Source organism: Mobula hypostoma, chromosome 5 (assembly GCF_963921235.1).
Source record: "Mobula hypostoma chromosome 5, sMobHyp1.1, whole genome shotgun sequence".
Taxonomy (NCBI): domain Eukaryota; kingdom Metazoa; phylum Chordata; class Chondrichthyes; order Myliobatiformes; family Myliobatidae; genus Mobula; species Mobula hypostoma.
The window spans coordinates 101,436,537-101,458,066 of NC_086101.1; the positions used below are offsets into that span (position 1 = coordinate 101,436,537).

The 21,530-nt window shown below is 41.0% G+C and overlaps 1 protein-coding gene across 1 annotated transcript in view; it reads right to left on the bottom strand.

Moving 5' to 3' along the window:
• Nucleotides 1-21,530, bottom strand: part of LOC134346871 (contactin-associated protein-like 5) — a 1,673,098-nt gene that overhangs the window by 796,291 nt on the left and 855,277 nt on the right. Inside the window, exon 10 of the mRNA XM_063048676.1 lies at nt 15,272-15,443. Coding sequence (XP_062904746.1) covers nt 15,272-15,443 — 172 coding nt within the window. The remainder of the gene's footprint in view (nt 1-15,271; nt 15,444-21,530) is intronic.

A 21,530-nucleotide genomic window follows, 5' to 3' on the forward strand; every position in this document is an offset into this window, starting at 1 on the left:
TGATTTCTTTTAACAATGATAATACTCCTAAAAAGAACTCTGCACCACTTTGTATTAATGTACGTTTTGTGGTTGTTGTAACATGTGGTATGAAGTAATCTATTCTGGTAAATGAACTAGGAAACTATTAAAAATGCATTTGTTCTTGTGAAGTTATTCATGTGTTTTACAGTTCTAAAAAATTACTCAGCACATTGAAATTCTGTGACTAACTTTCAAATAAAACTATGGCTATTATTTCATGATCAATGAGAGGTAAGAACTCAGTTATGTTCTTTTTCTGGTAATTATTTTTGTATGTTAACATCACACTTTCATGCAAGATTATTCTCTGAAATAAGTGAAATCAAAATTATAAACATATGATTTAAAATAAAATGACTGCTAACTTTCAAATTAAAATATTCTTTTTCTTTGGTGACAAACGAATGACATTGCATTGGAATGAAACAATGAATGTCAAGCCATTGTTGAGCTGTTCTATGCACAAATCTTTTTCCCACACCATCCATTCCTAAGTAAGATTGACAGCTTGAAGGGGTCTGGTGATTGATTAGGGATAGTCTGTTGTGGCTTGTGTTCCACAGAAATGGATGAAACAGCTTGAGTTTATTTTTCACATAATTTATGTGCAAGTAGCAGAATAAGCAAATAATTTGAGGTCAAGGAGCAGGATTTTAACCATCTCTACTGCACAGTCCCTTCAGTATGCTCGTATTTAATGCTTCTTCCTCAGTGGCTTTGCCCAATGTATCAGAATCAAAGTAAAATTGAACTGAATGGAAGAGAACAACATGTCTCAGAACAACTGGCTGTGCATCTTTCACCAAACGCCTTCCTTTCATTATTTAATCCTCGGGTAATTTGAGATTGTGGTTGGACTGCCGTCACACAAAGAGATAAAAACATTTATGAAGCCATAAACCCCAGATATTCTGCGCCAATCTGAAACACCCCTGATCATGCCCTTTTACATGGTGAGGTATAGACATTAGGAAGAAGAGAGCAAGTTAGTTAGACATTTAAGTACGAGTTAAGGCGGGAGGAGAAGATGGCAGCGTGCCTGCGTGTGCACAGCCCTCTGGTGAAAAATGATATCGCATCTGTTAAATAGGGGCTGTGGACAATTCTGATTTGATGGAGAATGGACGTGAAAGCACAGAGGAACATCTGGAGAAATTTCTGAAACGCCCGTCCACTGCTGTCATTACTGTGTGGTCGGGAATCCTTCGGAGGGTAGGCCTCAAAATCCCCGGCCTTGCCTGCTTTTGGCAACCGAGAAGGAGGTCGAATTGTTCGGACAGAGATGGCGATCAGTATTCGGAGTCAGAGAGCTGATAAGAGCTCAAAGTTTTCGGATGACTCAGAGTCGGATTGTGGTCGGCATGGCAAGGGGAGTTTTTCTTCCTTCTCCCGTCTGCGTGAGATGTGGGACATTTGAGAAACTTTGAACTTTACTGTGCTCATGGACTTCTTCATCAAGTTATGGTATTGTTACACTGTTCGTAACTATATGTTATAATTATGTGGTTTTGTCAGTTTTTTAAGTCTTGGTTTGTCCTGTGTTTTGTGATATCACACTGGAGGAAATAATGTATCATTTCTTAATGCATGCATTACTATATGACAATAAAAGGGGACTACGTGTCTTCATAATCTAAAACTTTATTAGTTCCTAGTAATCACAGACTCCAACACGTGTTCCATTTCTGCTGGTTTGGCAACCCAGTTACGGGGTACGTAACAATTTCTTAATGCATGCATTACTAAATGACAATAAAAGAGGACTATGAGTCTTCATAATCATAATCATAATTACTGTGGCACCACATCAAGGACTGAAAGGCCTGTTCCTCTGCAGTACTGTTCTATGTTCTAAGTTGGTTCGACTGGCTTTTACTGCCTGTCCTTTTTGTGGTGACAATTAAGTAGATTGCTAGACGATTCCAGAGGCTTTTTGTTTTGTAAAGATTCAATCATATTGGTAAAGTCTGGAGTCACAAGTAGAACCACAGAACCATAGAACCATAGACATTACAGCACAGAAACAAGCCTTTTGGCCCTTCTTGGAGGTGCCGAACCATTTTTCTGCCTAGTCCCACTGACCTGCACCTGGACCATATCCTTCCACACACTTCTCATCCATGTATCTGTTCAAGTTTTTCTTAAATGTTAAAAGTGAGCCCGCATTTACCACCTCGTCTGGCAGCTCATTCCACACTCCCACCACTCTGTGCGTGAAGAAGCCCCCCCTAATGTTCCCTTTAAACTTTTCCCCCTTCACCCTTAATCTACGTCCTCTGATTTTTTTCTCCCCTTGCCTCAGTGGAAAAAGCCTGCCTGGATTCACTCTATCTATACCCATCATAATTTTATATACCTCTATCAAATCTCCCCTCATTCTTCTACGCTCCAGGGAACAAAGTCCTAACCTATTCAACCTTTCTCTGTAACTCAGTTTCTCAAGTCCCGGCAACATCCTTGTAAAACTTCTCTGCACTCTTTCAACCTTATTAATATCCTTCCTGTAATTTGGTGACCAAAACTGTACACAATACTTCAAATTCTGCCTCACCAATGCCTTATACAGTCTCACCATAACATTCCAACTCTTATACTCAATACTTTGATTTATAAAGGCCAATGTACCAAAAGCTCTCTTTACGACCCTATCTACCTGTGAAGTCATTTTTAGGGAATTTTGTATCTGTATTCCCAGATCCCTCTGTTCTACTGCACTCCTCAGTGCCCTACCATTAACCTTGTATGTTCAACCTTGGTTTGTCCTTCCAACGTGCAATACCTCACACTCGTCTGTATTAAACTCCATCTTCCATTTTTCAGCCCATTTTTCCAGCTGGTCCAAATCCCTCTACAAGCTTTGAAAACCTTCCTCACTGTCCCTTACACCTCGGATCTTTGTATCATCAGCAAATTTGCTGAGCCAATTTACCATATTATCATGCAGATCATTGATGTGGATGACAAATAACAATGGACCCAGTACAGATCCCTGTGGCACACCACTAGACACAGGTCTCCACTCAGCAAGTCACAAGCAAGTTCACCTTAATGCAACTTTTATCCATATCCTTCCTTTCACTATTTAATCCCTTCGGTAATGTGATAGTGTGGGCAGGCTGGTGTCACACTAAGAGATAAGCACCTTCATGAAGCTATACACCATGAAATTCTGCCCCAGTCTGAGACATGGGCATTAAGTATTTAATAAAAGCAGCAAGATATATTTTGTCAATGTGATGCTGCATGAGATCTGGTGTCTTTTATACAATGAAGATATCATTCTAATTCCAATCACAGAGGAAGGCACTTTGAGGTACTTGGGGGAAGTGTTTGTGAAAATAGAGCTGTTGGAGAGTGTTTAAACTAACTTGGCAGGAGGGTGGGAACCGGAATGAAGGGACTCAGGATAGGAGGAATGGCAAAAATCAAAGATAGCATGCAGTCAGACCATCAGGAAGGGCAGGCAGATGACAGGGCAAAATTGCAGCCAGCAGGCAAGAGGTTCTGCTGGTAAAGAATGGCATTAGAGGTTGGTAGAAAGATGTGACATTAGATCCTTGTGATTTGAGTTAAGAAACTGAAAGGGTAAAAGGATCCTGATGGCAGTTAGATACAGGATTCCAAACAGTAGCTGGAATGTGGACTACAGATTGCAGCGGGAAATGGAAATGAATCGTCAAAAGGACAATGTTATGATAGTCATGGGAGATTTTAACATACAGGTGGATTGGGAAAATCATGATGGTAATGGATCTCAAGACAGAGAATTTGTTGAATGCCTATGAGATGGCTTTTTAGAGCAGTTTGGCATGGAGCCTAATAGGGAATCAGCAATACTGGATTTGGTGTCATGTAATGAACCAGAGGTGGTTAGGGAGCTTAAGATAAAGGAACCCTTAGGAGACAGGGATCACAAAATAACTAAGTTCAACTTAAAATTTCATAGTGAGAAAGTAAGATATGAAGTAGCAGTATTTCAGTGGAGTAAAGGAAATTACAGTGGTTTGAGAGAGGAGCTGGCCAAAGTAAATTGGAAGGAGCTGCTGCCAAGGATGACAGCAGAGCAGCAATGGCATGTGTTTCTGGGAAAAATGAGGAAAGTGCAGGATAGATATATTCTAAAAACAAAGAAGTACACAGATGGCAAAATAGTAGAACAAGGGAAGTCAAAGCTAAAGTAAAACCAAAAGAGCAAAGCAACTAAAAGCATTTTTAGGAGGGAAAAGATGAAATATAAAACCCAGCTAGCAAACAATATTAAGGTGGATGGAAAAAGCTTTTTCAAATATCTAAAAAATGAAAGTGAGATGAGAATGGATATAGGACTGTTAGAAAATGAGGCCAGAGAAATAATAATGAGAGACAAGGAGATGGTGAATGAATTAAATGAATATTTTCTATCAGCTTACACTGCGGAAGACACTGGCAGTGTGCCAGATGTTGAAGGGTGTGAAGGAAGAAAAGTGTGTGCAGTTGCTACTATAGGGGAGAAGGTGCTCAAAAAGCTTAAAGACCTAAAGGTACATAAGTTACACAAACCAAAGGAACTGCACCCTAGGGTTCTGAAAGAGCTGGCGGTAAAGATTGTGAAGTCATTAGAAATGATCTTTCAAGAATCATTGGTTCTGGAGGATTGGACAATTGCAAATGTCACTCCACTCTTTAAGAAAGGAGGGAGGCAGCAGAAAGGAAATTGTAGACCAGTTAGCCTGATCTCAGTGGTTGGGAAAATGTTGGAGTCAATTATTGAGGATAGTATGGAGTATTTGGTGACACAGGACAAGACAGGACAAAGTCAGCATGGTTTCCTTCAGGGAAAATCATGCCTGCAGGATCTGTTGAAATTCGATGAGGAGACTAAAAGTGGGATAGATAAAGCGGATGTAGTGGGTGTTGTATATTTGGATTTTCAAAGTACTTTGACAAGGTGCACAAGTGAAGAGCCCATGGTATTACAGGAAAGTTACTAGCCTGGTTAGAGCATTGGCTGAATGGTAGAAGGCAGTGTGTAGGAATAAAAGGATCCTGGTTGGCTGCAGGTGACTAGTGGTGTTCTGCATGGGTTGGTATTGGGATCCCTTCTTTTTATGCTGTATATCAAAAATTTAGTTGATGGAATAGATGGCTTTGTTCTCAAGTTTGCAGATGATATGAAGATTGGTGGAAGGGCAGGTAGTGTTGAGGAAACAGGAAGGCTGCAAAAGGACTTAGATAGATTAGAAGAATGGGCAAGAAAGTGGCAAATGAAACACAATATTGGAAAAAGCATGGTCATGCACTCTGGTAGTAGAAATAAATATGCAGACTCATTTCTAAACGGGTGAAAATCCCAAAATCTGAGATGCAAAGGGACTTGGGAGTCCTTGTGCAGAACACCTTAAAGGTTAACTTGCAGGTAGAGTTGGTGGTGAGGAAGGCAAATGCAATGTTATCTGTCCTTTCAAGAGGTCTAAAATATTAGAGCAGGGATGTGATGCTGAGGGTTTATAAGGCACTGGTGAGGCCTCACCTTGATTATTGTGAATAGTTTTGGGTTCCTTATTTAAGAAAATATATGCTGCCATTGGAGAGGGTTCAGACGAGGATCACAAGGATGATTCTGGGAATGAAAAGGTTATCATACGAGGAACGTTTGATGGCACTGGGTCTGAACTTGCTGGAATTTTGAAGGATGGGGGTATCTCATTGAAACCTTTTGAATGTTGAAAGGCCTAGACAGAGTAGATGTGAAAAGGATGTTCCTGATGGTGGGCGAGTGTAGGACAAGAGGGCACAGCCTCAGGATAGAGGGGCATCCATTTAAAACAGAAGTGTGGAGAAATTTCTTTATCCAAAGGGTGGTGAATTTGTGGAATTTGTTATCACAGACAGCAATGAAGGCCAGTTCGTTGGGTGTATTTAAAGCAGACATTGATAGGTTCTTGATTGGCCACAGCATCAAAGGTTACAGGGAGAAGTCTGGGAAGTGGGACTGAGGAGGGGGAGAAAAGGATCAGCCAGGATTGAATGATAGAGCAGATGTGATGGACCAAATGGTCTAATTTTGCTCCTGTGTCTTTTGGTCTTATGGTTTTAACAAAGAAAGTAATTTTATTCATATAAAGAAACCAGCTACACCTGATTAATAGAGAAAGGGGAATTTGATAGGAGAGGACAGAGGACTGTGGAAGAAAGGGAAGGTGAAGGAACACTGGAGGGAAGTGATGGGCAGATAAGGAGATTAGGTGAGAGAGGGAAAAGGGAATGGGGAATGGTGAAGGAGAGGAAGGGAGGCAATTACTGGAAGTTCAAGAAATTGATTTCCTTTTATCTCGCCCTTTATCTCTTTCACCAATCAACTTCCCAGCTCTTTACTTGCACCCTTTCCCCCTCCCAGTTTCACCTATACTTCTTCCTCCCCTTCCCTCACCTTCTTGCTCTAACTTCTTCTCTTCTTTTTCAATCCTGATGAAGGGTCTTGGCCTGAAAACCGACTGGTAACTCATTTCCATAGATGCTGCCTGGCCCGCTGAGTTCCTCTGGCATTTTGCATGTGTTGCTTTGTATTTCCAGCATCTGCAGATTTCTCCGGTTTGTTGTACATCTGATTAATTGTATACGGAGTGTCAAAACCAAAAAAAAACACAAAACCATAACTGAACATTGGTCATTCACTTTTGATTTTGTACTATCGAACCTATGTTGGATTTGTACCCAATCTGGATGCAGTATTGGTGCCATTTCATCAGCTCTTGATAAATGACGAGGCACAGTGTTGGTAAAACAACTTCAAGTAAATGCTCAGGTGATGGTTGTGTTTGGTATATGCAAAGTAAAATCTGCTAAAACTTGCTTGGGATGCAACTTTTTCTTGAAATTTAGAAGCAATTGGATTTGAAAACATTTAGAAAAGGAATGTTGGCCATGATAATTGAAGTTAAGGTTTCACCAGCTTCCCTGGAGAAGATAAGGTGTGAAAAGCCCTTTTGGAATTAATTTTGATATCAGAATAATAAATAAATAAATGTTGAGAGCATGGGATGAAGAGTCCTTGTAAGTGAGTCCATAGGTGATGCGGCAACTGTTACTGAACCTGGTGGTGTGGGTACTAAGGCTCCTGTACCTTTTTCCTGATGACAGCAACAGCAAGAGAGCATGACCTGTGTGGTTTGTATCCCTGATGACAGATGTTGCTTTCCTGTGATATTGCCACTTATAGATGCGTTCAATAGTGGGGAGGGCTTTACCCATGATGGACTAGGCCATATCCACTACTTTAGTTGGATTTTCTGTTCAAGGGCATTGGTGTTTCCATTCCAGGCTGTGATGCAGCCAGTCAATATACTCTCTACCACACATCTATCGAAGTTTGTCAAAGTATTAGATGTCATGTCAAATCTTCACAAACTTCTAAGGAATTAGAGACACTGCCATGTTTTCTTCATAATGGCCCTGTGTGCTAGGCCTCTGAACAGGTCATCTGAAACAATAACACTGAGGAATTTAAAGTTCCTAACCCTCTCCATCTCTGATCACCCGATGAGAACTGGCTTAGTATGCATCTCTGGTTTCCTCCTCCTGAAGTCAATAATCAGTTCCTTGGTCTTTCTGACATTGAGTAAGAGTTATTGTTGTGGCACCACTCAGCCAGATTTTCAATCTCTCTCAGTGAAGAAGGATTGGCGGCATGTCCTTCAATCCTAAAATATCTTTGCCATTCAAACATCCAAATAAAAATATCATGACAGTTTCCCGGTTATGGAATGCCACAATAAATATGGGAAATATTATCCTTTAACAGACGGTAAAAATGAATTTCCCTGATGTGGCTGCAGAAAGGAAAACCTTGCTTTGAAGGCAATGTAAAAACACCTGTTAAGAGGAAGGACAGAATCATTTAGGTTTGAATGAAGACATTAAATTTTCAACATAGATGTTTTGGTTGGTACGCTAACTATTGTTGTGCACAAGTAGTGATATAGAAGAAATTGCAAAGCATAATTATGGAAGAATTCTCAGCAGAAAACTTATGTATGGTTAATATGAAGAGATTGGTTATAAATGTAACACCCTGGGAAAGGTTTCACTGCTGATGTAATGGTTTCTCTGCAGCAGCAGTGTTTGGGTTATGACTAGAGATAACAGGGGCTTTGGAATGTGCGGCATCCAATGAGGGGAAAGTTTTTCTTTCTTGTGTGCCTGAGAGTGAGATATTCAGGGGCTTTTGTTCAGCGGAAAATGGAGAGAGAAGATGCCAGAACGGAGAGGTCGTAGACTGCAGGATGGAGTGGATGTGGAATGGGGCCTGACGATGCCCGAGGGAAATCAATGGAGAATGAACGGATGAGAAAACCATGAGCTCCAACGTGCACATTAGACTGTTTCATTAAAATTGGCCCCTTTTTCTTCTTTTTTTCTTTACTAATCCTAGAGTCAAATTAAGAATTATATAGCTCAATTGTTTAATTGCATATGCTGTACTGTCTGATATTCCATGGTACTGTTTTGCAACAGGGTAACAAATCATGCAGCACCCACACATATGAGATTTCACAAGTTTGGCAGGGTCGAAGACTGTCTGCTCCTAGACTAACATCGCCGGATGAACCTGAGGGTTAAATAAGGTAACACACATCAAAGTTGCTGGTGAACACAGCAGGCCAGGCAGCATCTCTAGGAAGAGGTACAGTTGATGTTTCAGGCCGAGACCCTTCGTCAGGACTAGAGACCCTTCGTCAGGACTTCCACTTGGGAATTAGCTTAGATATTGTGTCCAGTCTGCAAAACTACTTTTTCCCTACCTACATCCTTCTGATTCAGGGGCATAAGAGATCGGGATTGATGCAACAATATGTCCCAAGATGCATATAGACCAAACGTCAGCTTCAAAAATGGGTTTTAGGACAGGTGAATGAAATCTTAACAAAAAACACACTTCCAATGTCAGTGGTATTGTAATTCAGTACAAAGAGTAGGTGCTGTATTGAAATTCATCCCGCTTACTTCATATGAGTCTGCATCAAGCTGATGTTCCTGGACACTACGTGTTAGAGTGAGATTTTGGGTAGATTATTCATTTACACTTAAATGATTCTGGCCACCAGTCTTCTGTTTGACAAAGTACTGTGGATTGAGTTCACAACAATGCATTTCCTAAAAGCTGTGAATATCGGAATACTAGCCCAGACACTGCAGATGGAAGTGTGAAGTTTATAGGTAGTTTCGAAGACAGCCTTATCTATACTTTATAAATAAGAATTGTCCTCTACGTTAGCACGTAAAATACCAAATAAATGTATTGTGGATTTAACTTGCATTCCTAAAGACTGTGAGAACCAACCCAGACATGCGGATGTCAGGAGGAAAGGATGAAGTCTGAAGGTGTGATGGTTTGTATGTAGCTTCAAAAGAAAGCATTGTCTATGCATTGTCTATACTTTGTAAATAGGGATTGCCCTTTGTGTTTAGCAAATAAATATTGAGCCCACACTGGGCTAGCAGACCTTTCCACCGAAAGTGTCTCCATCCGGATGATACTTGCTGTACCTTGTTGTGTCAAATAAAGAAGCTGCTTTGTACCTACCAGTAACTGTCTCTCTGGTGATTTCATCCACCCCACAACACCATGCTTAGTGCTAACAGTTGAAGTCAAATTTTCTAGACAGTACGATTTAAAACCAAAGAGAAAAGGGAAGATTAGGAGGGAATTCAAGGACTCAGATTTTGGCAGCTGAAGGTATGAAGCAATGTCATTAAAGGGTGCTCAAGAGTTTATAATTTGTTGAGTGAATATACATGAGAGATTGAATTACAGAATGAGATAGGGATTGGACAACAAGTGCTTAAGATCAAGGCATTGCATCGATCTTTAGCACTTGTTTTCTTTGCATTGATCTAAATCGATTAGATTCTTGTATTTATGCAGAAGCTGTGTGTCTTCAAAGATCAGGGAAACTTGCACAACACTCGACAAATTTCTGTAATGTAGTCTCACTAATGTTCAAATAACATAATTTTGGTATGAACACAAAGCCAGAAATAATGGTTCATCTTTGCAATATTACTGACAAAATACAACATAACCTCAAAGGATATCATGCACTTATAATATAGGACTATAAGACATGAGGCTGTGCCCTTTTGTCCTAGACTCTCCTACCCCAGGAAACCTCCTCTACATGTCCACTCTATCTGAGTATTTCAATATTCGATAGGTTCCAGTAAGATCTACCCCCGCCCCCATTCTTTTAAACTGCAGTGAGTACAGGCCCAGAGCCATCAAATTCTCACAGTAGTTTAACCCCTTCATTTCTGGAATCATTCTCGTGAACCTCCTCTGGACCCTCTGTAATGCCAGCATATCCTTTCTTAGAATATGGCACACTTAAATTGTTGGCTTTGCCATCAATTGTTCTGTAAAATCTGAATCAACTCTTCTTCAAAAGGTTGCTGTTCAGTGCCCTGAATTTATAACTCATCCCCAAATATTCCTGGATGTCCCTAAGGTAGCACTGATTAATTATGTGCCAGGATAAGGGCAGTCACATGGAATGGAACTGACTTATCAGAGAACGGTGCAGAAATCAATTCAGCACTGATCTTTAAACCAGTAAGAGTTCATGTTCATCTCTCCCCAAAGGCTGAACTCAAACAAATCTCTCCTGATATAGAAGCCAAGGCAAACAGTGTTGCAGTCAACTCAAATTGGCATGCATACTTCTTCATGGGCAATATCAGCACTGACCCTGAATAAATTTTCCAACACATTAGATTTCAAGCAGCATCTTTGTTTTGCATGCAATCCAAAAAGAGACATTAATAAAATAAAAATGGACATCCAATCTCTAAGTGAAAGAATGTAATTTTCAAAGATTGTCTGCAACTGATAACATTTATATAGAAAGGGATGGGCCAGTTTTCTCATTGAGTCTGTGCCAGTTTGTAGCAGTGCAATCCTGAGACACAAGACGTAACTCCAGGTACTGGAAATCTTGAGCAAAACACACAAAATGCTGTTGGAAATCAACAGGTCAGGCCGCGTCTATGGAAGGAAATAAACTGTTGACGTTTCAGGGTAAGACCCTCCGATCCTGACTCATACATTCATTTTTATTTATTCACAGATGCAGAGAGGAATAGGCCCTTCCGGCCCTTTGAGCCACACTGCTCAGTAACCCCAATTTAACCCTAACCTAATCACAGGACACTTTACAATGAACCTGGTATGTCTCTGCACTGTGGGAGGAAACCGGAGCACCAGAGGAGATTCATGCATTCCATGGGGAAAATGTTCAAAGACATGTTATAGGAGATGCCGAGATTGAACTCTGAACACCAATGCCCTGAGCAGTGATAGCATCGTGCTAACAGCGTATGCTATCTATTATTTCCTCTTGTAAGCTTTCATTAATTTTGTTACTACCACTATACAAATGGTAATTTCCAGAATAAACACAATTTCTGCAAAAAATGTCTTTCTCAGCCATTCACTTGTATCATTTGTGTCAAAATCTATGTCCCTGATCCTTGAATCACTTAGCACTGGGAACAGCTTCCCTCTATTTATCCTGGCGAAACTGGTCATTATCAATTACACCTCTATCAGATCTCATCTTCTTTCCTCCAAAGTGAAGAAGCCAGACTTCTCCAGGGGTAACCTTATCAATAGAATCTTTCATCTCTAGTCTATTTTCAAAATATCAGGGAAAAATGTGTCTGCGGCCACAGGAGCTAAAGGAACTGAATGGATAGGAGGGAAAAAGAACAATAAAGAGATGATACTCTCACTAAAAATGCCATATTGACCAGAAACAACATGCTGATTCAGATTCAGATTCACATCAGATTCCCCTCACTTTCATTTCCCATTGTTGGATTGGAGGAAATCTTCCAAATTTCATAAACGTAGAACATAAATGGTTGCCTATGATGTTATACCGACTAATATATACCTACTTTATGATCGATCTAACCTTTCTGTCCCACACAGCCCATAATGTCCATCCACGTGCCTATGTAAGTCTCCTTAATGTCCCAATTATATCAGCCTCTACCCCTCCAAGCAGTGTGTTCCAGGCACCCATCACTCTCTATGTAAAAACAATATTACCACTAACGTCTCACCTAAACATTCTATCACTTACCCTTAAACAGATGTCCCCTGCTATTGGTCACTGCTCCAGGGGAAAGATGCTATTCTCCGGTCCGTCTATGTCTTGTGTAATCTTATATGTAGAACATAGACCAGTACAGCCCAGGAACAAGCCCTTTGGCCAACATAGTTCTGCTGAACCACTCAAACTATTAGTCAAGTGACCAACCGAACTAATCACTTCTGCCTACACAATTTCCATATCCTCAATTTTCTTCACATTCATGTGCCTATCTAAACAACTTTTAAAAGTCCCAAAAATATATATATTCTGCCTTTAGCACCACACCAGGCAGTGCAGTCCAGGCACACATCAGTCTCTGTGTATTACAACTTGCCCCTCACATCTCCTTTAAAATTACCTCTTCTCACCTTAAATGCATTCTCTCCGGTATTAGACATTTCAACTCTGGATAAAAGATAATGTCTTTCTACTCTATCTACGCCACTCATACTCTTATAAACCCCTATCAGATCCTCTCTCCGCCTCCGCCTCACTGGAGAAAACAACCCATGTTGTCTAATCTCTCGTTACATCACATAGTAATCTAGGCAGCATCCTGCTAAACCTCTCCTGCACCCTCCTTCCTGTGATGGATCCCAGGAACCGTGTGCAATATTCTAGATGCAGCCTAACTAGAGTGCTATAAAGTTGTAAAATAACTTCCTGACTTTTGAAGTCAATGTCCCACTAATAAAGGCAAGTAGGTCATATGCCTTCTTAGCACCCTATAAACCTGTGTAGCCACTTTCAAGGAGCTACATTTGAGCTGTTACCCCAAGATCACTCTGCTCATCAACCCTGTTAAGGGTGTTGCCTTTACATTTGATCTCCCAAGGTGCAAGACTTCACTTTTGTCCGGATTAAACTCCATCTGGGGTTTCTCTGCCCATACCTTCAACTGTACACCTCTATCACTGTTCTGGCTAAGGTGAAAGAGCATGTACATCAGAGAGCGTTTGGTGGAATGAATAGCAAGTTGGTTAAAAAGTAGGAAGCAGAGAACAGAGGTAAAGAATAATTACCAGTTCATCAAAAGTGCAAAGTGTTGCTTCAAAGAGGTCAGTGTTGTGAGCATTCACTACATTCACTACTTTGATCTAAAATCAGGAACATTTGTAAGTGACAGCAGATTTGGGACTACAGTTAAAATTTATGAAGACTGGAAAATACAAAGAGTGTTTAATATACAAGGAAAAAAGTAGGTCACATAATATCAAACATTGACCATAGAGGTGAATACAAACTTAGTGAGTCTATACAGCACACCAGTAAAACTGGTAGGAAATTTAATTTCTCATATCCAAGTTTCTATTGTAAAATTATATACTACAGAAAGTGTCTAATCATCTATTATGTCTATATCAATTTTTGAAATGTTTTCACTTCAATCTTTTAAGTTTTCTCCTGGTCCTCTGGATGTTTTCTACCCCAGCATTTATTCAATTCTACTCTGAAAAGCATTAATGATTATGTATACCATTACCTATTCATTTTTAATATTAACAGCCCAGTGTATAATTCTTGTATTTATTGTATGGTCTTTGGTAACTCCTTAAATTTACAACCTCTAATTGCTGACCATTGGGATTCACTTCTTTTGATTAACCCCGTGTACAGGATTTCCAAACCCTCTCCTTAACTTTTTCTATATAAAGAAATAATTAACTGAATATGGAGTTGCACTAATCACACAAAGTGGCAATTTTGGCCAACGTAGAGATAAATCATTGGAATTCATTTAGACATTGTTATAGCTGAAAACAGAAAGATAACAAGAAGTTTGCACATAACTTTGGTCAAACCATACCCATGCACAGTTTTTGCCAATATTAAAGAAATGATATAGGAGATGCAAGAAAGATTTGTAAAGATGATAAGGGTACACATTTGAGAAATTGGGATAATCACAAAAGACTAAAGTAGCTAGGTTTATTTTCTATTGGTAAAAGAAAGAGAAGGCTGGCTTGAATTTCTGACCAGGTTTGCATTTTAAGCCAATAACCCTTATTCAGTTTACTCTGTAAGGAATACAGTCAACTTTGAAATTAAACAATTGTATTCCAACATTAATTAAGTCAAACATCAGGAGGTGAGTAGAATTGGGCACCAGTAGTCCACTACATTCTCTGCTCAACTGACCAAAGATGACTTGTTTTTCAGACGTTATTTGCTGTGTAAAATTCAGAAATATTAATTGATTTCTTCAAATGGTCTTCCCTTCAGTCACTCTAGTGAAAGTGACTATCTAATATGACAAAGAATAGATAAGTATATCAGCTGGTTTTGGTACACGTCTCTTACTGATTAAACAAAAATAATCCTGGATTTATAATCACATGTCAGAACCTTGAGCATGCATACATAATCTTCATGGGCCCAGTTTTATTATAACTAATCCTCAGCACATTGACATCAGTCTGACGACTGCAGTCCAAGATTTGGTGGTGGTGTTGGAAGCAGACAGCCTACACATTGGAAGCACGAAGAAGGGGAAACATGAATGCCATTGGTCAGCATTTCTTCTTTTCATTCAAAGCATTTGGACAATAGTGACAAGCCTATTACTTGACACTTTCCTAATTGTTCCCTTGACCCAAAAGACAAGGAAAGGCCTTTTTCAGAGTAGCAGGTTTAAAGTCAACAACGTATCTGAGAGCTGGATTACGCAGTCAAAATCAGGTGCAGACTGCTGATTTCCCTCCCGAAGGAACATTATTCTATCAACTGTGATTTACATTGACTTGGCAAATTTGTTACCACCAATATCAGATTAATATTCCTGTGTTTGCTTAACTTTAACTTCAACAAACCTCCGTTGTCACGATTGAAGTTGTACTCGTTTCTAGGTTACTCAACATTCTATAGCCAATTTGAGAACTTAATCACAATGCTTTAAATTTTACATGAGATTATTACAGTATACACTTGCTCCAGAACATTTTCTCAGTGAGTTTATTGATCATATGTATCAGGTTGGACAGATGATATCTGACTTACTTTGAATATTGACAATATCTCATTCCTGGGATTTAGTATCTCTTCCATTTTCCTGGCTATATTGCACTGTAAGATAGAATATTATTCACATAATGGGTAAGATGAAGTGTATTTACCTGTCTACAATTCCACAAAGGTCTACTTGTAGGTCACTGAAGTTCCCATGCAACCCTTGCTGTACCAAGATGAGATCTGCTGGCTGATTGTCTATGAAGATGAGTCGCATGCAGCCATGAAAAGCACCAAAGGGGTTTGAACATCCATTGTCACTGGCAGCTTCAGGGCAGCCTTAGGAGCACAACACAGGCATAACAATTAGAAACAATGATTAGTGTGAGACACTAGACAAATATCACTGGCCATAGAAATAGTAGTTGCTTACATCAGCAATTGACAACAGACAATTATCTATTACTATCTTCTTTGATTTCTTTTAAATGTCATTAATCATAAGTATTTAAAAAACAATAATAAGACCATAAAACCATAAGTATGGCAATAAATTTTACAGATTCACTATACACTGGCTATAGAAATTCTCCCCAATCTTCATTCTAAATGGACGTCCCTCTCTTCTGAGGTTGCAGCCACTGGTGCTAGACTTCCCCACTATGGAAAACATCTTCACCATATCCCATCTATCAAGGCCTTTCTACATGTGATAGATTTTAATGAGGTTCCACCTTATTTTAAATTCCAGTTAATATAGCCCAGAGAGCAAAATTCTCAAACGGTTAAGTTTTGTCATGTCCACCCATACTTTCTTACAGTAAAGGGCCCAAAACTGATCACAATACTCCAAGTGAGGCCTCACAAGTGCCTTATAAAGCCTCAGCCTTACTTCCTTGGTTTTTATATTCTAGTCTTCATGAAATGAATGCTAACTTTGCACTTGTTTTCCTCACCACTGACTCAATCTGCAAGTTAGCCTTCAGGAAATCCTGCACAAGGACTCCCAAGTCCCTTTGCACATCATATCTTTAATTTTTGTCCCAATATAGAAAATAGTCTCCAATTTTATTCCTTCAACCAAAGTGCATGACCATACACTTCCCATCGGCCATTTCTCTGCCCCATTCTCCCAATCTGTCCAGATCCTTCGACAGATGCCCTGCTTCCTCAACACTAACCTGCCCCTCCACCTATCTTCATATCATCTGCAAACTTTGCTACAAGTCCATCAAATCCATCATCCTAATGATTGCAATGCAATGGAAAAAGAAGTGGTCCAAACACCTACCTCTGTGGAACACCACTAGTCATCAGCAGCCAATCAAAAAAGGCTCCCTTTACTCCCAATGTGTACACCTGCCAGTCAGTCATTGCTCTATCCATGCTTCTATTTTTCCTGTAACACCACAAGCCCTTGTCTTTCTAAGAAGTCTAATGTGTGGCACCTTGTCAAAGAACTTCTAAAAATCCAAATACACTACATCCTATAATTCTTCTTTGTTTATCCTGCTTGTTAGTTCCTGAAAGAATATTATCCCTTAATGAAACCATGCTGACTGTGGCTTATTTTAACATGTGCCTCCATTTATCTTGAAGCCACATCCTTAAAAATCAACTCCAACATCTTCTCAGCAACTGAGATCAAGCTAACTGGCCCATAATTTCCTTTCAGAAGGGTGGGACCTTGAAACCACATCCTTAAAAATCAACTCCAACATCTTCTCAGCAACTGAGATCAAGCTAACTGGCCCATAATTTCCTTTCAGAAGGGAGGGGAGGAGAGCTGTCGTCATTGGAGACTCTATAGTCAGGGAAGCAGACAGGAGATTTTGTGGATGTGAGAAGGACACCCGCATGGTTTGTTGCTTCCTGGGTGCCAGGATCCGGGATATCTCTGACCGGGTGCACGACATCCTGGTACGAGAGCGAAAGCAACCAAAAGTTGTGATACATGTTGGTACCAATGACATAGGCAGGAAGAGGGATGAGATCCTGAAGTGTGAGTTTTGGGAACTAGGCAGAAGGCTGAAGAACAGGACCTCAAGTGTGGCATTCTCAGGGTTGCTGCCAGTGTTACGTGACAGTGATGGTAAGAATTGGAGGAGATGGCAGTTGAATGCGTGGCTGAGGAGTTGGTGCAGGGAGCAGGGTTTTTGATTTTTGGACCATTGGGATCTCTACTGCGGAAGGTGGGACCTGTACAGATTGGATGGGTTGCACCTGAACTCGAGGGGAAGCAATATCCTTGCAGGTAGGTTTGCTAGCATGATTCGGGAGGGTTTAAACTAATTTGCAAGGGGGATGGGAACCGGAGCAATATGCAGTAAAAGAAGTGCACGGAGTAAAACCGGATCTAATGTATAGAGAGGCTTTGAGGAAAGAGAAGTAGAATAAACGGTGTAAACACAGTAAGGTAGAAGGGCTGAAGTGTGTGTACCTCAATGCAAGAAGCATCAGGAACAAAGGTAATCAACTGAGAGCTTGGATACATACATGGAAATATGATGTAGTGGCCATTACAGAGACTTGGCTGGCACCAAGGCAGGAATGGATTCTCAATATTCCTGGATTTCAGTGCTTTAAAAGGGATAGAGCGGGGGGAAGGGAAGGAGGGGTGGCGTTACTGCTCAGGGACACTATTACAGCTACAGAAAGCATAGGTAATGTAGCAGGATCCTCTTTTGAGTCAATATGGATGGAAGTCAGGAACAAGAAGTGAGCAGTTACTCTATTGGGGGCATTCTATAGGCCCCCTGGTAGCAGCAGAGATACAGAGGAGCAAAATGGGAGGCAGATTTTGGAAAGGTGCAAAAATAACAGGGTTGTTATCATGGGTGACTTTAAATTCCCTAATATTGACTGGCACCTGATTATTTCCAAGGGTTTAGATGGGGCAGAGTTTGTTAAGTGTGTCCAGGATGGATTCCTGTCACAGTATGTGGACAGGCCGACTAAGGGGAATGCCATACTAGATCTAGTACTAGGTAATGAACCAGGTCAGGTCACAGATCTCTCAGTGGCTGAGCATCTGGGGATAGTGACCACCGCTCCCTGGCCTTTAGCATTAGCATAGAAAAGGATAGAATCAGAGAGGACAGGAAAAATTTTCATTGGGGAAGGGCAAATTATGAGGCTATAAGGCTAGAACTTGCGGGTGTGAGTTGGGATGATGTTTTTGCAGGGAAATGCACTATGGATATGTGGTCAATGTTTAGAGATCTCTTGCAGGATGTTAGGGATAAATTTGTCCCGGTGAGGAAGAATGTTAGGGTGAAGGAACCATGGGTGACAAATGAGGTGGAAAACCTAGTCAGGTGGAAGAAAGCAGCATACATGAGGTTTAGGAAGCAAGGATCAGATGGGTCTATTGAGGAATATAGGGAAGGAAGAAAGGAGCTTAAGAAGGGGCTGGGAATAGCAAGAAGGGGGCATGAGAAGGCCTTGGCGAGTAGGGTAAAGGAAAACTTCAAAACATTCTTCAATTATGTGTAAAAAAAAGGATGACAAGAGTGAAGGTAGGACCAATTAGAAATAAAGGTGGGGAGATGCGCCTGGAGGCTGTGGAAGTGAGCGAGGTCCTCAATGAATACTTCTCTTCAGTATTCACCAAAGAGAGGGAACTTGATGATGGTGAGGACAATATGAATGAGGTTGATGTTCTGGAGCATGTTGATATTAAGGGAGAGGAGGTGTTGGAATTGTTAAAATACATTAGGACAGATAAGTCCCCGGGGCCTGATGGAATATTCCCCAGGCTGCTCCACGAGGCGAGGGAAGAGATTGCTGAGCCTCTGCCGAGGATCTTTATGTCCTCATTGTCCACAGGAATGGTAGCGGAGGATTGGAGGGACGCGAATGTTGTCCTCTTGTTCAGAAAAGGGAGTGGGAATAGTCCGGGTAATTATAGACCAGTGAGCCTTACGTCTGTGGTGGGGAAGCTGTTGGAAAAGATTCTTAGAGATATAATCGATGGGCATTTAGAGAACCATGGTCTGATCAGGGACAGTCAGCATGGCTTTGTGAAGGGCAGATCGTGTCTAACAAGCCTGATAAGAGTTCTTTGAGGAGATGGCCAGGCATATAGATGAGGGTAGTGCAGTGGATGTGATCTATATGGATTTTAGTAAGGCATTTGACAAGGTTCCACACGGTAGGCTTATTCAGAAAGTTAGAAGGCATGGGATCCAGGCAAGTTCAGCCAGGTGGATTCAGAATTGGCTTGCCTGCAGAAGGCAGAGGGTCGTGGTGGAGGGAGTACATTCAGATTGGAGGATTATGACTAGTGGTGGCCCACAAGGATCTGTTCTGGGACCTCTACTTTTCGTGATTTTTAGTAGCGACCTGGATGTGGGGGTAGAAGAGTGGGTTGGCAAGTTTGCAGACGACACAAAGGTTGGCGGTGTTGTAGAGAATGTAGAGGATTGTTGAAGATTGCAGAGAGACATTGATAGGATGCAGAAGTGGGCTGAGAAGTGGCAGATGGAGTTCAACCTGTAGAAGTGTGAGGTGGTACACTTTGGAAGGACAAACTCCAAGGCAAAGTAAATGGCAGGATACTTGGTAGTGTGGAGGAGCAGAGGGATCTGGGGGTACATGTCCACAGACCCCTGAAAGTTGCCTCACAGGGTAGTTAAGAAAGCTTATGGGGTGTTAGCTTTCATAAGTCGAGGGATAGAGTTTAAGAGTCGCGATGTAATGATGCAGCTCTATAAAACTCTGGTTAGGCCACACTTGGAGTACTGTGTCCAGTTCTGGTTGCCCCACTATAGGAAGGATGTGGAAGCATTGGAAAGGGTACAGAGGAGATTTACCAGGATGCTGTCTGGTTTAGAGAGTATGCATTATGATCAGAAATTAAAGAAGCTGGGGCTTTACTCTTTGGAGAGAAGGAGGATGAGAGGAGACATGATAAAGGTGTACAAGATAATAAGAGGAATAGATAGAGTGGATAGCCAGCGCCTCTTCCCCCGGGCACCACTGCTCAATACAAGAGGACATGGCTTTAAGGTAGGGGGTGGGAAGTTCAAGGGGATATTAGAGGAAGATTTTTAACTCAGAGAGTGGTTCATGCGTGGAATGCACTGCCTGAGTCAGTGGTGGAGGCAGATACACTAGTGAAGTTTAAGAGATTATTAGACAGGTATATGGAGGAATTTAAGGTGGGGGGCTATATGGGAGGCAGGGTTTGAGGGTCGGCACAACATTGTGGGCCGAATGGCCTGTACTGCGCTGTACTATTCTATGTTCTATGTTCTCTTCTCTCCCTCACTTCTTGAAGAGTTGAGTGACATTTGCAATTTTCTGGTCTTGAAAGATCATTAATAATGCCTCCACAATCTCTTCGGCTACCTCTTTCAGAACCCTGGGGTGTCGTCCATCTGCTCCAGGTGAATTATCTACCTTCAGACCATTTAGCTTCTTGAGCACCTTCTCCCTAGTAATAGCAACTGCACGCACTTCTGCCCCCTGACACTCTTGAACTTTTGGCACACTGCTCGTGTCTTCCACAGTGAAGTCTGACGTAAAATACTTATTCAGTCCACCTGCCATTACTACCTCTTCATTATTTTCCAATGGTCTGATATCTACATTTGCCTCTCTTTTACTCTTCATATATCTGAAAAAAAATTGGTATCCTTTTTGATATTATTGGCTAGCTTACCTTCATATTTCATCTTTTCCCTCTTTATGACTTTTTTAGTTTTTAAAAGCGTCCCAATCCTTTAACTTTGTACTTATTTTTGCTCTACTATATGTTCTCTCGTTTGCTTTTATGTCAGCCCGAAAAGTCAACAGTACTCTTTTCCACAGATACTGCCTGGCCTGCTGAGCTCCTTCAGCATTTTGTGTGTGAGGGTCTTTTTACCTTTGCAATTTCTTAACTCTACCCACAGTGATCCTGAATCTTTCAACCCAATGTCACCTATCTTTAATGATTTGATTACATTTTCATTTTTTGCTCACAGAGCCACACCACTCCCTCTGCCTACCTGCCTGTCTTTTCAACACTATGTGTATCTTTGGACATAACCTTCTTTCAGTCTCAACTCCGTGATGCCCACAAAGTTATACCTTCCAATCTCTTAACTGTGCTACAAGGTTATCTACCTAATTCCGTCTACTACTTCCATTCAAACGTTACACCTTCAGTTATTTATCATAACCCTTTTCCTTTTGTCCCTTTTTTTTTACGCTTCAATTCAGTCCACTGTCTGCATTTTTGCCCTACCATCTAGCTATCCTTCCTTGACAGTCTCACTATCCACTCCCTCTGCTTGTAAACTAACAGTCCTCAGGCTCGCATCTCCCTGCCACACTAGTTTAAACTCCTCCCCAACAGCTGCAGCAACCCTGCCTGCAAAGAACTCGATGCCACTCACGCTTGTGTAACCCTTCCCTTTCTTACAAGTCATCTCTTCCCCA